General features: G+C 43.3%; 2 protein-coding genes across 9 annotated transcripts in view; one reads left to right on the top strand and one right to left on the bottom strand.

Moving 5' to 3' along the window:
• LOC308291166 (uncharacterized protein) overlaps positions 1-17,239 on the top strand; it is a 184,640-nt gene that overhangs the window by 26,511 nt on the left and 140,890 nt on the right. The gene's annotated exons all lie outside the window — the stretch shown is intronic.
• On the bottom strand, positions 18-17,134 carry LOC308290568 (beclin 1-associated autophagy-related key regulator-like). Its single transcript, XM_080732469.1, has 12 exons — positions 16,676-17,134; positions 15,172-15,353; positions 13,712-13,774; positions 12,832-12,874; positions 11,638-11,719; positions 10,817-11,054; positions 8,148-8,380; positions 5,950-6,067; positions 4,813-4,903; positions 3,728-3,813; positions 2,354-2,525; positions 18-606 (listed from the first exon to the last, which is right to left on the bottom strand). Exons 1-12 carry the CDS (start codon positions 16,874-16,876, stop codon positions 394-396), a joined length of 1,722 nt encoding a protein of 573 aa, XP_080588595.1. The 5' UTR covers positions 16,877-17,134; the 3' UTR covers positions 18-393.

A 17,239-nucleotide genomic window follows, 5' to 3' on the forward strand; every position in this document is an offset into this window, starting at 1 on the left:
TACATTGGACATAAAAAAAGACATTTTAATACTACTATACTAGTAATTAAGCTACTAATATAGACTGACGGAATTAAAGCAGGTCATGTTTGGAATTGTAACAGCTGAAATCAATAATATATCAGTATTGCGGTATTAACCTGCGGGCCGCATCAAGTGAAGGTGGCCCCCGGGCCGCCAGTTGCCCATGTATGCCTTAGATGGACGCTACTTTTTCCCTCGTCATGCAGCCAAATAAAACCAGATAAAAACTAGACTTGCCTTATTGATGGACAGACAGACAGAGAGCCGGGTCAGGGTTTGAATGTTAAAGGAGAATTCCGTTCTAGACGTTTTATTACGTTTAATCTGATGTTATGATATCCCAGAACGATAGTATTGACAGTTAGGAATCTATGGCCCTAAGAATGCATACCAAACTGGTGGGTTCTTGAAATTAAAAATTAAAAAAAGTCTGTGAACTACTGGTTTAGTCAACAACCAGTCCTCTTGTCCCGTATAAGCTCGGAACCAGGAGGAAACGGACGCAGCGGCGGACGAGATCATCCCTCCAGAATTGGCTGCTGGCTGTGAGACCATCAGCGTACTCTGAGACACCTCCATGGGCTATAGGACACACACACACACACACACACACAGAAAGACAGACAGACAGACAGACAGACAGACAGACAGACATACAGAGAGGACAGACAGACAGAAAGGACACACAGACAGGGGTTAAGATCAGCTCTTATTTGACATTATCGCAATTATTTTGTCATAATCGTCATAATAGTGAATGTTGAAAAATGTCAGAAATAGTGGAAATAGCCGATATGTCAGAAATAGTGGAAATAGCAGATCTACAAGAAAATAGGAATTAAATTCCAAAAAGGTAGCACATCCCCAATGTTTAAATCAGGAGGACAAAGTACTCACATTTCCACTTATTTATTGGCACACACCAAAAAGGAACGCTTACGCGTTTCGGCTAAGAGCCTTCGTCAGAACAAGCTCAATGAGCTTGTAGATCGGGTATTTCCACTATCAATGTTATGTTTTAAGTAGTAAGTCGTCAGATATGTCAGTAATGTATTTGTGTGTTTAGGTTATGTAGCCTAAGCCTAAAAGCCAAACAGAAATGTAATTATCAACGACAAAAACACAACTAAATCGTTAATCGCCAATTATTTGAATGACAATTAATTGTCATGTAAAATGTCATATCGTGACAGCCCTATCTACAAGTAGAATATAGATCAGTGGTTCTCAAAAGGTTTCTATTCCAAGGACCCCCCGTAACTCTGATGCCTTCAAACCTGAAGATATATATTTTCTAGACGCTTCAATCGCTTCACTTTGGTCGCGCTGGTCAGCGCTGGAAAACAATGATGTCCCGTCGGGAATCAAGGCGAAACAGCCAGAAAAAGTCCCAAAACCAAACAGCCAAAACATTTTGGTGTCTCTAGTCCACACAACATCATCACTGATTGGCTGTCAGAACACGATGATGGGTGGAGTTGGGTGCGAAGGCCGATTCAGTTGAATTTTTTCTCTCTCAGGCGGAGAAGAAAAAATACAGCCGCGATGACCCCTGTGTAAGTTATGGTCAATAGAAAACAGGCTGTTCTGACCAAACACACAATATTGGAAAGCAGCCAGGATGAATACAATTCAATGGCCGGGCAGATGTCGCCGGAAGTAGTATTTTGCGAGGCATCATGGGAAACGTACTGTACTTGAGGGCCTACCTGTGAGCACAGATATAAAGAGCTAGATGCCTCGTTCGCCTCTGCAAGAGCGATGTGCAAAAGTTCTTGTCCGGACTTCCTGGAAAAACTAAGGGAACGCTGTCAGTCAAAGTGACTACTGGCCAATCACAGCGCGTCTTTTCCGGGACTTATCCAAGGACCACAATTCAATTCAACAGAGCCAGTTCCGATGTTGCGCGGCTCAGCTGTTTTCACAGGCTGCGTACGTAAAGACCCGCCCCCACCTGCCTCTGATTGGCCAGCCAACTTCCCTATGTGTGACGCACGCGGAAGCAATGAAGACGGAAGTGATGCCTTAGTTGCTAAATGCATACGCCCCCTAGCCGAAGGAGGCGTCTACCTTTCTATGTCTATGCCTGTGAGGGCATGTCACAGGAGCCTACCTGTGAGGGCATGTCACAGAAGCCTACCTGTGAGGGCATGTCACAGGAGCCTACCTGTGAGGGCATGTCACAGAAGCCTACCTGTGAGGGCATGTCACAGAAGCCTACCTGTGAGGGCATGTCACAGGAGCCTACCTGTGAGGGCATGTCACAGAAGCCTACCTGTGAGGGCATGTCACAGAAGCCTACCTGTGAGGGCATGTCACAGAAGCCTACCTGTGAGGGCATGTCACAGAAGCGTGGACTGGGGACGGTCTCCCAGTCGGTCCCCAGATCCGTCTCCTCGTCGGTCACCTCCTCCTCCCCGCTCTCCTCTGCGCCGCCCTCCTCTGGCAACACAAACTCCATGGACTCCTCCAGGTCTGGACTCACCTCGAACGGACCCGTCCTAACACGCACACACACACGCACGCACACACACAGACAGACCACATAATCAATTCACCACCTTTTTTTGTTTTACTCCCAAATTGATATGACTTAGGCACTGATTGATGTGCACATAGGGATAAGAGTTAGGCATCAACCACCCAATGTGCACGTTAAGTGTTGCTTACTAACAAGGCACACCACTAAACCCTTCTCAGATTTGGCACTGCATTGGATCCAGTGTGAATTCTGTTGACTAAAACTATGATGAAAAATGATCGTCGACTACCTTTTTTCACTGACGAAAACTAAATAAAAACTAAACAAAAATAAAGCTATGATGACTAAAACTAAGACTAAATATACTGACAATTTTCCAACAAATACAAACTAGACAAAAATGTGGGATGGACTAGATGAGAATATGAGTTACCAGAACCTATCAATCTTTTGGGGTGCTCACAAAAGCCTGAGTAGATAAAATGACCCTAAACATGTTTGAAAGTGAAGAATCCCTTTAAGTCGTTATTGTTGTTATGTTTAGGCTAATTACAATTGTTTATTGTGCCTGTAAAGAGTGGAAATAATAATGCATTCTGCTTGAATTTTCCAATGTTCAGATGCCATTTTCTAGTCTTTATTTGACCAGTGGGTGTCACTGTTGCTCCACAGACGCCATCTATTTTGTGGTCAATATTGTCCAAGACTCCAAGTGCACTCCAGTTCAAATTGAGATGGCTCCGTTATGGTCTTCTTTGTGGACTATAGAACATCTTATGGCAGGCCAAGGACCCCTTAGTTGAGAGAGAGATGAAGCAGGGACCCCCAAAACTCTTTCATAGATTCCATATAGTTTCATTGTTTGACAGCACAATCATCAGTGTATTTTGGATTCATGTCAATTTGTGTTTTCAGATATTTAACCACTTGAACCGTCAATACTTAATAAACATAATTGGTCTGCTCTTTTTTCCCCCCACATACACCAAACCTCTTTGCCAAAAATAGACAATCTATTTTTGGCCAAAGTTCTCAGAACATGGATGCTATACTGTAAGTTTCAAGTGGTTAATATGAAAAAAAGGAGAACAAGAGTTTCTGTCACACAAAGATTTGGAGGACCCCCTGCAGTAACTCTGAGGACCCCCTAGGCGTCCCAGACCCCCTGTTATGGTCTTCTTTGTGGACTCTAGAGTGAAGAAAAGACTCCATCCAACCTACCTGCCCAGGCTGGGGTTGTCGGGGGCCACCAGGAACATGAGGTTCCTCAGCGTGTGTTGGGGGTGGAGCTTCTCACTGTCAACATGCTACACACACACACACACACACACACACACACACACACACACACACACACACACACACACACACACACACACACACACACACACACACACACACACACACACACACACACACACACACACACACACACAAAGAAAAGTAATGTTTCATTAAAAAATGGTAGTCTGCCATTTTTTCAAACCTAACCGCATGGGGAACCAAAGAAAGCTGCAACCGCACACTCGCATACGGTGCAAGTATCCCCCATTTTATTGCGAGCTTTCGGGCGCTTGAACAGTCTTCAGACATGAATCACAAACGCATTTATACAAACGGTTTGAGCGGTCAGAGAGAGCATCGTTGACTTGTGTGAATGGTTGATTCAAATCGATGCGTCTTGCGTGCATGCAGAATGACCATGTTTGAGCAAGTTGAACGAACTCTTACAGGTACGCACATGCGTGTGCGGGCGCCTACAGCTTCACCCAACCCCATAACAGGTTGCTTACTCCTATGCGCAATGCCGAAACACAGGTAGTGTATAGCAGTGGTTCTCAACCTTTTCAGGCCGTGACCCCCGAAATAATCATGATTTAACTGGGGACCCGAAACCCTGACGAGCACTAAGAGTTGAGAGGAATTTTGTATCACACGGTTCTATTGTGAAAATAGCAGATCTACATGTTGTGAGGCGTTGTGAGCATGTAGATCGGCTATTTTCACTATTTCTGCCTCTAATATTTGACAATTTGGCAAATGTTTAATTTGTCATTTCAGAGGTATTAACAAAATCAATAACCAAAGACAATGCATAGCTATGTTTTCCAGGACCTCCCAGGACACTTGATAAATTCCCAAACTTTTCCAGTACTGGAAAAATATTTTTCTAATTTCAAAATATTTCCAGGAATTTCATGACCGTGGGAACCCTAAGCCCCTGAGGCTTATTCGGAGGCATACACTACTCAAACAAGAACAAAGACAAGATACCTTGTGTACACGCATGCACAGCAGTGTGTTACCTGGGAGAAGCAGAGATGCAGTATGTTGGTGTTGAGTTTGGTCAGGGTTCTGGTGAAACGGTAGCGGCTCAGGTTCTCTCCACAGAACTCACTAGAAAACAAACACACACACAGCTTCAACAAAGAACTCACTAGAACACACACACTAGGGATTGCCAAATGGAGAAGTTTTCTTAACCGATCACCGCTCAGCCTTATCCTTTACATAACCGTTAACTGTTAAGGAAATGTGTTCAAAAATGCACTATTTTACTAATTTAAAATGTATTTTCAAAATAAAGTGCCCTATTTACACATTAAAAACAACAATACAACGAGGAGGAAGAAGAATACAAATGTTTTCTATAAGAAACGTGTTTCTTTACAGTGGAATGGTAGAGCCCTAGAGAGATTAGCTCCCAATGTGTAAACATGTTAATCTAATAGTAAAATGAATACTAAATAATTGCACAAACTGACTCCCAGTTCACCATAAACACATGGGAGATACGAAACAGTTAGATGCCGCGTCTACACTGCAGTGAGTCTGTCGGGCATACAGCCTACTCTGTGTAAATACGTTGGCAGATTTAACATTCCACTCCTCATCGACACATAACACTAGCTAGTTTGTGTCTTTTTTAGACGGTCACCAATAAAAAAATGGGAGTACTTTTCCCACGACTGTTAAGTGGTCTAGTGCAGGGGTCTTCAACGTTTTCAGGCCGAGGACCCCTTAGTTAAGAGAGAGTGATGAAGCAAGGACCCCCACAACCTATTCATAGATTCCATATATACAGTATGTTTCGTTGTTTGACAGCACAATCATCAGTGTATTTTGGATTCATGTCAATTTGTGTTTTCAGACATTTTAACCACTTGAACCGTCAATACTTAATAAACTTGACCTTTTAGTCTGCTCTTTTTCCCCTCTACACCAAACCTCTTCAATGAAAATAGCCGATCTACAATCTCACAACGCCTCGCAGCGCGAGGCGTTGTGAGATTGTAGATCTGCTATTTTTAGCTACAGTTCTCAGAATGTGGACGCTAGGGTTCAAATTGTTAATATAAAAATGATTGGAAGATTTGGAGGACCCCCTGTTGTAACTCTGAGGACCCCCTGTTGAAGACCCGTGAGTCAGTGTGTGTGTGTACCTGTTACAGAGTTTCTTGGGCAGGTTGACGTCCAGAATGTGAGACAAGATGTTAGCTAGCTGTGCGGCGTAGCAGAGCGCTGCGCTGATGGTGTGAGCAGGATTTATATGGTCCAGTTCTGTTGGAGACACACATGCACACACACACACACACACACACACACACACACACACACACACACACACACACACACACACACACACACACACACACACACACACACACGCACACGCACACGCGCACACACACACACAGTACATTTAGAATTCCGGACTTTCACTTGTAAAAAAGGTGAGTATTTTTTTTTCACCACTGGCTTTCTGTGGACAATGAGCCTTGACATGGGAGCATAGCATTATTACGACGTTCGATAGTTCGACGTCACATTCGTCCGACGCTGGTGAATGCCAACCTGGTGAAATGCTAACCTGGTGAACGCTAGGGATGTGAAAAAAAAATCACTGACTCAAAAAGTATGAGTCGAAAAATCGGTTTATTTTTTATTTTCCCCCAAAGAATTATGCAAGTTCTGATGGGTGCAGCTGCATAAGTTGTGTTGCTTAAAGTAATGCGCCATTGTGCTCTCCTCTCAGCTGCTGCTTAGTGGAAAAAAGTGAAATAAGTCGATAGACGCATCGATTTTCGGCCTCGACGCGCAAATAATGCGTCGATTAACATCCCTAGTGAACGCTACTATGCCTAACCCTAACCCTGACCCTAATGGGATGTCAAAATATTGAGATTTTACCCTGACATTACCGGGTGTGCAGCAAGGGCCGTCACCATTACATTTAAGTGGATGATCAATATTAATATCACAAAACATTGGCTTTGAACATTGGAACACATGAATCAAAATTACATTTCAGTTTGCCAGTTAGGCTTCGTAATCAAAATATTGCACAGTGCGCTTATGGCAAATAACTTAAAATATACTGAAGAAATTACTGATCTACAAACCTAAACCTTTTCTAAGTTTCTATGATCAGTGGTTCTCAAACCTTTTCATGTCCAGGACCACTAAAATGATATGCATTTGGCAGCAGACCCCCCATCTCAAAATATGTTGTTCCAGGGACCTCCAGAAGTTACAGATGTTGTCCAAATGTTGTCAGTTACAGATGTTGTCCAAAAATCATGCAGATCGGTACACAGTATCTCTATAGCCATTAAACCAAACGGGTATTTCTTACATTGATGCTCCTACATATTATCATGCAAGCACCAGTTAAAGTTACTTTCCATTCCTCATATACTGTGTGCACAGTGCACAGTGCACACCCCATAACCCACACATTGCACAGCATTTCGGAGCTCATATCTTTGAACGGGTAAGGGCTAGTAGTATTATGTATTATTACTTTGTTCTGGCCCGACTCAATCTGGATAGAATCCTGTAGCGTGTGGAGCACCCGACCTTTCAAAACGTCTAGTGTGAGCGTGTTTAGATGATCTGGTCAGATAACCATCCTGTAGTGTTTAATGCTACCCGATTCGATCACGCCCGATTATCTGCTAATGAAAGGCCAGCTTTAAAGGGGTTAAAATCTTAAGCGACACAAGCACTTTCCCGGGTCTTGACTAATGGGAGTTAACCCATTTAGGCCTGAACACAATATGACGCAATATTTTATGCTTTAAATATAAAAAATAGCAGATATACAAGCTCACAGCGCGGCACCGAGTGCCGCGCTGCGAGCTTGTAGATCTGCTATTTTTGAAAAATCGTGAAAATTCGAATTTTGACCCGATTCTATAAGTGTCTTTTGAATCCTTCTAAGATTTTTTGAAAAACCCAATGTTTCTATGTCAGCAATCTGGCCAGCCATCGTCAAAGAAAAGGTCCTTTTCACTTCACTGGAGCTCAGTTAGTCTGTTCTCGAGAGACTACTATGTCAGTGGTTCTCATAATTTTTCATGTGAAGGACCCCCAAAATGATATTTATTTGGCCACGGACCCCCATCTCAAAATATCTAGTTCCAGGGACCACCCAGAAGCAAAATTTGAGTTACAAACATTCGCTTTGAAAATACATATATTCAAAGATTTGCACACATTTTCACGACTTTTTCAAAAATAGCAGATCTACAAGCTCGCAGCGCGGCACTCGGTGCCACGCTGTGAGCTTGTATATCTGCTATTTTTCACTGGTTAAAGCAGTCAATAATTCTAGGCCTAAATGGGTTAAAGGAGTCACCTGGTCCCTGGCTGGTGCTCTTCTCCTCCACCCAGCTGTAGTAGGTGGAGCAGTCCCCGTTGCTGGGCAGCGTGACGGGGGGCCCTGTGATGCTGATGCTGGTCTCGCCGTTCTGGTCGTCCCAGACCCAGCGTCCCGACAGGTAGGTGGTCCTCCGGGCCTCCGCCAGCTCGCTCACCGTGCTGGAGGTCAGCGCCGGGTCGCACTCCAGCGCCAACACGTCCGCGGGGTCTCTGGGGGGAGGGGCAGGGGGGAGGGGCAGGTGGGAGGGGCAGGGGGGAGGGGCAGGGGGGAGGGGCAGGGGGTTACAAGAAGAGAACACTTCAATGACGTTTCCGTGAGGTTAACTCATTTAGGCCTAGGATTATTGACTGCTTTAACTATTGAAAAATAGCATATATACAAGCTCACAGCTTGTATATCATGATTTTTCTTTGCAAGTCTTTGAATATATCTATTTAAAAGCAAACATTTGTAACTCAAATATTTGCTTCTGGGGGGTCCCTGGAACAACATATTTTGAGATGGGGGTCCGTGGCTAAATACCTGTAATTTTGGGGGTCCTTGACATGAAAAAGTTTGAGAACCACTGATTTAGAGGAAGGATTTAGAAGTCGGGTCAAAGATCGGGTCAAAGATATTCAAAGACTTGCACACATTTTCAAGATTTTTCAAAAATAGCAGATCTACAAGCTCGCAGCGCGGCACTCGGTGCCTTGTATAGCTTGTATATCTGCTATTTTTCTAAAGTTAAAGCTGCGCATACTATAATGGTTAAAGTGGTTAAAATCTAACGCGACTCGGGCGCGTTCCAGGTATTTGAGAGTTAACCCGGCCGTGCAGGACTCCGGTTCCAGGATTCAAAGTAGAGCTGGGATACCCGTCAGACCCGACGGGACCCGCGGGTTCGGGGCGGATGCATTTTCATGATTAATAGTCGGACGCAATGTTGTTTTTGACAGCAAATTTTGATTTAGTTTTAGTCATAGTCTTTTAAATAAAATGTCATTTAGTTTTAGTCATAATTCAGTCACCTGAAAAGTTTTAGTTTTAGTCTAATAAATATCATACGTTTTTAGTCGACTAAATCTACAGTTGATTTAGTCAAATAAAATGTATTTTGGCAGGCCTTGATGGCATCGTAATGACTGATTTTACACTTGGTTGTGTGCTGAAAATAGCAGATCTACAAGCTCACAACGCGTAGCAACGTGAGCTTGTAGATCGGCTATTTTCAGCACACAACACCTGAGAGCAACCAAACATAAAATGACTCTCTTCTCCACTAGTCCCTCCCTAACGTTTTAGTCAACGAAATCAACACTGGTTGGACTCAACTCTGGTTGAGACATAACTCTAAGCACGGAGCTTGTCCCAAACACTACGTGAGGTATACGTGTTGTTGTGGTTTGATTGGACGTGGCGTTCTGCTGAAGGGAGCTTGTAGCTTATTGGCGCCGTGTTCCCCACTACTGTCCCTTGCATTGGATGTTTATTTTGCAGCGATGTCATTGTGCACTGTGCAAGCCTTGTCGGTCCAACTGAACACACAAATCACCCAAGTAAAGCCTGGCTACTTCGTCACATGTTGCGTGGCAAAAGTGGCTGATCTACAAGCTCACAACACGTCGCATCCACATATTTCGCAACTTTGCGCAATTTCACAGCACAAAATCACAAAAAAAACAGCATATTTCATTGCAAAATGAAGGATTTTAGTCAGCATAATCAAGGATTTTTGCCCTCCTTTTTCTCGAGGGTCTAGATTCTAGACACCTTTGGTGTGCCCCTGAGAAGGGTCAAGTGTGCCCCTTGAAACTGCTTGAAAGCCAGTATTGTATTTATCATTTTAAAAATGATTTAAACTAGTGAAAAAACAGCCGATCTACAAGAACACTGCTGTTTTCACTACTGTTGTGCGACAGCCTTGTATGATGAAGCAGGGCTTTACTTTGCGAATAAACATACAACTTTGAAACAAGTTTTCCTCCCGACAGTGACGATATTTACACCCCCGTATTATGTTGGTGTGCCCATGGATTCTTGGGACATGGAAAGTGTGCCCATGCAGAAAAAAGGTTGAGAAACACTGGTCTAGAATACACATTTATTCCTCATATCGGACATTAGAATATTTCAGTGTTGATTTTGTCGACTAAAACTATGACGAAAAATGTTTGTCGACTGCGTTTTTTTTTTCACTGACGAAAACAAAATAAAAACCAAATAAAAACTAAGCTGTGATGACTAAAACTAAGACTAAATATATTGACAATTTTGTCAACAAAATAAAAACTAGACTAAAATGTTGGGGAGGGACTATAGTGGAGAAGAGAGTCATTTTATGTTTGGTTGCTCTCCGGTGTTGAAAATAGCCGATCTACAAGCTCACAACGCGTCGCGTGCTTGTAGATCTGCTATTTTCAGCACACTACCAAGTGTAAAATCAGTCATTACGATGCCAACAAGGCCTGCCAAAATACATTTTAGTCGACTAAATCAACTGTAGATTCAGTCGCCTAAAATATTATGATATTCAGTCAACTAAAACTAGACTAAAACTAAAACTTTTCAGGTGACTAAATTATGACTACAACTAAATGACATTTTATTCAAAAGACAATGAAACTAAATCAAAAAATGTTGGAATAGTGGTTGGCAGGTAGTACCTGCTGCCCTGCTTGTCCTCCTGCAGGGGGAAGATGTGCGTGGTGAGCTCCCTGATGTTGTCCCTGCGGACCTGAGCCACCAGCTCCAGCCTCTCCACTAGCTCCTTGCGCCTCCTCTCCAGCACCTCCCCCAGGCGCCGGTTGTGCCGCTCGATCTTGTCCCGTTTCTCCTGGTGTCTCCCGGCGCGCCGCTGCAGCCGCTGGCTCTCCTCCTGCGAGCGCAGGAGCAGCTCCTTGCCTATGGCAGAGAGAGAGAGAGGGAGTGTGTCGATATTGCGACGTAGCATTTGTTCGACGCTGGTGAATGCTAACCTGGTGAAATGATAACCTGCCGATGCTGGTGAATGTTAACCTGGTGAATGTTAACAACTATGCCTAAACCTAACCCAAATCCTAACCTCAGTAAAACTATGCCTAAACCTAACCCTAACCCTTAGTCGAACTAATGACACGTAGAAATATGGGGGTTCAAGTGGTTAAAGACCGTATGACAGTTAAAAAGAAAAGGGGAAATCAAATTAAATTTCCCAGGTTTTTTGTTGCCATTTCTCAATAGAGGAGTCTATGAGGGTCCTAGGTATAGTAGATATGTTTGGGAACCCCAAAGTAAAGTGAAAATATACTGTATATTCAGGCCGGGAACACATTTTGTGTTTGGGAGGGGCTTACAGTACATGTACAGTATGTAGCAACATATTTGTTTTTGTAGGCTAATTTCTGATTTAGGCCTAACTATAGGTTAGGCCTAAATGGGTTATATATAGTATACGAGCTAAATTGTATACATTTTAAAAGAATATATTGTATAGCGGAAAACTCACATGTTTTCACCTCTTCGTTCCCACAGCAGATAGCTTCTTTCAGCTGTTCAATCTTCATCTTACAGGACATAATCTTCCATTTCTGGGACAAAGAGGTCACAATCACACACTTCATTATCGGCATCAGTTAACTCTCTCCCAGCCATTTACAATAGGCTTGTGCGCCTATACTGCCAGGAATTTTATTAATTTCCAAGTTAGCTTTAATCTAACCCAACAGGGATCATATTGTTGTTGAATGTAGTACTAGTACTATCCACTAGAGTGTGCCCAACGATAATCTCCTAGAGTCTGGACTAGCGAGTGGACAGCAGTAGACCCATAATGGCGGCGCCCATTGGCGGCCATTATGTCTCCCGGTCCGCCGAACGGGAGCTATAAAACACGATCCGAACGTCGTGCGCACGCCATTTACACTCGTTTTTGCTCTTGAGTGACCAATCTGTCAGTCCAGCCATTTTTTTCCGAATGAAAATCGGTCTAAAAATGGTAAAGTTTGATAAGAAAAACGTCAACATTCAATGCTGTAAAAAGGCCCATTCTATGTTATGGCCGAACGACTTCCGGGTTACGTCATCGATGATGTCACTTCCTTCGAATATGTAACTTTAGACTAAAATTAAGCTAGAAAGGTCATTTATAGCTCAAAAAATGTCAAAAAAATACCAAAATGATCAGAAAATGATCCCCAAGGCGACGTTGGGCGATCTGGCTGCCTCACCCTCCTCAAAATGGCGACGTTTGGCGATTTGGCTGTGAACTAGTTAAGTTTATCAAACTAATCAGTTTAATCAATTATTTAAAAAATAATAATAATCAAACCCAGAGTCAAGTGAGCGGTGCTATTTTTTTAGTTATTAAGCGTCTCGTGAAGCTTGGCCAATGTGGGATGGGGCGGGACAGACAAAGCCAGATGTATGTAGGAGCGGTAACACTACGCAAAAATAATAATCGATAATCTTATAAAATATCTGATTAATAATCAATCCCAAAGACACAATATTTTCTGTGAAAATAGGAGATCTACAAGTTCACAACACGTCACAACTGGATGCATTATCTTTGTAACCTGGAAACAAATGAAATCTGCCATTGAAGGAAAAAAAATAATGCTGAAAATAGCTGATCCAAATCAACAACTCAGAAGGTGTACGATAGGGTTTATATACGCTTATGATTTAAATGTTGTCTTACCATCTGATCAGCCTGAATCTTCCCATCCATGGCCTGCATTACACTGGCAAAAAACAAAGTGAAAACCATTTCACAAACATTCAGGAATTTCAGCCGTTTGCGTTTGTACATTTTGGCCTGGTACACAATAATACTGTTCACAGCCATACTCTCTGGAGAAAAACAAAACCAAAGCCATGTGTGTACTCTGTCAAACAGTGCTTCAAGGCGCTCAGGTGGCGCAGTGGTAAAGTCCCTGCCCACCACCACAGAGGTTGTGGGTTTGAATCCACCGTGGTCTGGGGAGGAGGATATTTTTCACTGCACATACTCCTAGGGGCTGGGGCCAGCGGGTGATGGGCAGGAGGAGTAGGACGAAGAACCTACGTCCTCCCGGTGGGGGCTCCTCACTGGCAGGTGAGCCAGCAGGGTACAACAGCAGTGACAACACAGAAATGTGTGTGGGGAGGAAAGAATTGCCATAACGACTAAATTAGGAAGCGGAAAAAGGGGTCAAAAAAAGTGGCTTCCCCCCAAAAAAAGAAGTCAATTCAAAAATATAGCCTCACGTTTCATTCTTGCACAGAATACTGAAAACCAAATGTGTCCCTTTTTTATTTCTATGGTAGTTATTTGAGAAACTGTCTGTCTGTAACGACTCGTCAAATCAGATCACAAGGCTATATCTATGTCAATATCATGTACTGTACATAAATATGGGGCAATTTGATAGGCAAAGGCTAATGGCCAATTACTGAACACACTGTACATAATTTCTGAACTATTCATCTTCAAAGGATGAAAAGCCATTCCATGTCCCTGCATTCCTTTTTTTAGATGATGCAAGATCACAAAGTTAATTATGTACACATAATAAGAATTAATCATGGGCAACATTTACCTCTGTTGAAGCTGCTCCTTTTCTTCACGAAGTTTCTTCAGTGTCTCTAGTTTATCAATGTATCTACACAAACCACAAGTACACATCAGTCATTTATCAATATACAGTATACTTGTAACAGAGCATTTTTATATTGTGGCATTGCTTTTACTTAAAGGGGAAGACCACCCATTTTCAATATTGAACTGTGTCATTAATATACCTTAGAGGAGTTGTGTTGAAATAGAAAAAAAGTTCCCCCCCTTCTGTTTTGCCTAGAACTGGAGGATTGATTTTGGGGTTTCTATTGTAAAGTACAACTTGATGACATCACACATTGTACTTTACAATACAAACCCCAAAATCAATCCTCCAGTTCTAGGCAACACAGAAGGGGGGGAACTTTTTTTCTATTTCCACACAACTCCTCTAAGGTATATTAATGACATATTTCAATATTGAAAATGGGTGGTCTTCCCCTTTAAGTAAAACATTTGATTAACAGGACATGACATGACGGAGGCACCATATCAACACATGGTCACAGAGTTATGTTCAGTTATAAACATTACGTAAGGCTAGAGGGAGAGATGTCTACCGACCTAAAGTCAGCTGGACCTGTGGGTCAACACACTGGTTTGGTAACCTGAAGCCTGCTGCAGGATCTTAGTACATACAGTTAATAATGTCCAACTGGTTGTAAACATGTCAGGGAGCTAACTAGCTCAAACTAGCTTCAGAAAGTTAACAAATGGGTCGTCCCACAACCAAAAATAAAGAATAGAAGAGACACGTTTTTTTATTCTCTAGGAGAATGACTCGTTCTTGATATAAGGACAAGCAAGTACTGTATGTGCTGTAATGTGGGGTAAGAAAGTTCCAAATAACTAAGATATTGTCCATGAGGCCAACGCGGTTGGTGGAAAAGTAATGGCGGTGTCCTAGTTTTCTCAGTCATGCATTCAGCCATTATGGTGGCAGTAAACGAGTTGACAAAATCAATAACCAAAAACAATGCCTAGCCATTTTTTCCAGAATGTTCCAGGACCCTTGAACAATTCCAAAACTTTTCCAGTATTGGAAAACTATTTTTCTGATTTCAAAATATTTCCAGGAATTTCATGACCGTGGGAACCTGTCTTTTGAATCCTTCTACGTTTTTTTGAAAAAAACGTATGTTTCTATGTCAGCAATCTGGCTAGCCATCGTCAAAGAAAAGGTTCTTTTTTTCTGTTCTTGAGAGACTACTATGTCAGTGGTTCTCAAACCTTTTCATGTGAAGGACCCCTGTAAAAACATATTCATATCTTAAAATATTATAGTTCCAAGGACCACCCAGAAGCAAAATTTTAGTTACAAACGCTCGCTCAAAAAATACATATATTCACTTGTAGATCTGCTATTTTTCACTGGTTAAAGCATTCAATAATTCTAGGCCTAGATGGGTTAACCGTGTATGATGTAGTGGAAAGCCTCCTCACCTTTCGGGGTTCCTCCCGTCTATGTACTGGAAGTCTCCGGCCCGGATGCAGCGGGCGCAGGTCAGGCGCCGGCGGGCCGTGCTGCAGAGCGGACAGCGCTCCACGGCCACATACAGACCCTCCGCGTCGTCCACCGACTCCACCATCACACTGCCCCCGGTGGCCGGGGGGCGGTAGTAGGCCTGTCGATTACAATTACAACTTAGGGCGTTTGACATTGATCTTGACATTGGTTCTCAGTTAATAAAGGTATGCAGGCGTTGACACTAAGGGTTGCCCACCTGCCCTGGGCAGGTAAATAAAACTTCCGGGCAGGTGGAGATTGCTTTCAGGTTGCCCGACTGGGCAAGTGCACATTTGAGAGGGGACAAAACCGTCTATAAACACAACACAAGATATTTGTCTGAACACCTGAACGTGGCCAGAGTGCTCTGTCTTCTGGTCTGTGGAATGTAAAATAAGAGCACTGCTGACCTATAATGTGCTGTTTTCACTGTGACACTTAAAAATATAAAATAACAAGTGTGAACCCATAGTCATATTCATAGCGATCTAGGGTATTTGGCATACAAATGGAGGTATGACATTGTCTTTATCGCACAAAAGATTAAGTGTTAAATTGAACTCTAATTCACGATTCACTTTTCGGGCAAGTGGGCAACTGGGCATGGCCTTTGGGCAAGTAGAACATGACCCGTACTTGCCCGACGGCAGTGCCTCTGAGACCTTATTGTCAACCCCTGGTATGTTTATGAATGGCAGTGGTACGGCCACTTGTACATGCATGTTTAAAAAGCATGAATATATTAATCTATTATTTTAATAGCATAGTACTGAATGCACAATAACATGGTATGTTAACTTTATATGCATGAAACACAATTTTATACATAAATATCTCTGCTGTCGGGCCGAAGGTTACTTTCTAACTACAAAATGTTCATTTTCAGGAAAATGAGCTCAAGTGGAGTTAGGAGGTTTTGACCGAAGGTCTTTTTACTACTTTTCATTGGTTACATAGACATAAAGGGTCTTCAATGTTCAATAGCACATATTTATGAAAATAAAGAGGCCAATCGTGTGGAGTCAGCTGGTTTGGCAGAAAGTGTAGAGTTAGGAGGTTTTGTCTACTTTCCATTGGTTCAATATTATTTTAACCAACACTCAGCTATAAAGGGTGTCCAATAGCCCTGATTTATGCCAAAAAATGGAGTTAAGAGGTTTCGGCCAGACAGTGACGATACAATATGAAGTAGCGGGTCCCTGCTCCATCTCCCCATCAGTTTGGGGGTCCCTGGCATGAACACGTTGAAGCACCCTGCTTTAGGGGGGGGTCTAAATTGACCCTTTAACTTTGACAGTGTACAAATGGAACCAAATGGACCCATTTGTACACTGTCAAAGTTAAGGGGGAGACCTTCATTTCATGTCAACATTTGAGAACCATTGCACTAGAGGCTAAAACACAAGTCAACACAAGCCAGCCGGGTGTACGTAACGTTACCAGGGGTGTCGTCAGGTTGTCCGCGGTCCCGGCGGTGCTCGGGGCAGGCTGTGCGGGGTGTGGAGGCCGGAGGGGCGGCCGTGCTGCCGGCCGGCCGGGCTGGGACACCGGGGCAGAGGAACAGGACGCTCCGTCCTCCCGTTCCCCCTCCTCCCTCTCCGGGGGGAGCTCCGGCCGGGACGAGGAGGGCGGCGCGGCCATGCTAATGCTAATGCTAACGAGGAGGAATAACAAAAACAAGAAGAGCACGTCCTCCCGGAAAACTCGATTTTAGGGGTTTGTTTGGCCACGACGCGACGCGTTCATCTTCTAAACGTGGACGTGTGGTCTCGTCGGGCGCAGCCGGCGTCTTCTTGGTGGCCTTTATTTAAGAGAGGGAAATGTTGATGATAAACACGAAAAGGCAGCCCGTTTGTTGTTGTTGTCTCTGTGGAAGTAACGGTCCCTCCTCCGCTCTCCCGCAACACTTCCTGGTTCCTGAGGCCACGTGACGTGACGCACGGTTTGTTTATGTGATGACGTGCTTGTCGAGGGCGGAGTCTGAGGCCATGCTTAGGCAAGACA

This window comes from Nannobrachium achirus, assembly GCF_963921795.1.
Source record: "Nannobrachium achirus genome assembly, chromosome: 9".
NCBI classification, from domain to species: domain Eukaryota; kingdom Metazoa; phylum Chordata; class Actinopteri; order Myctophiformes; family Myctophidae; genus Nannobrachium; species Nannobrachium achirus.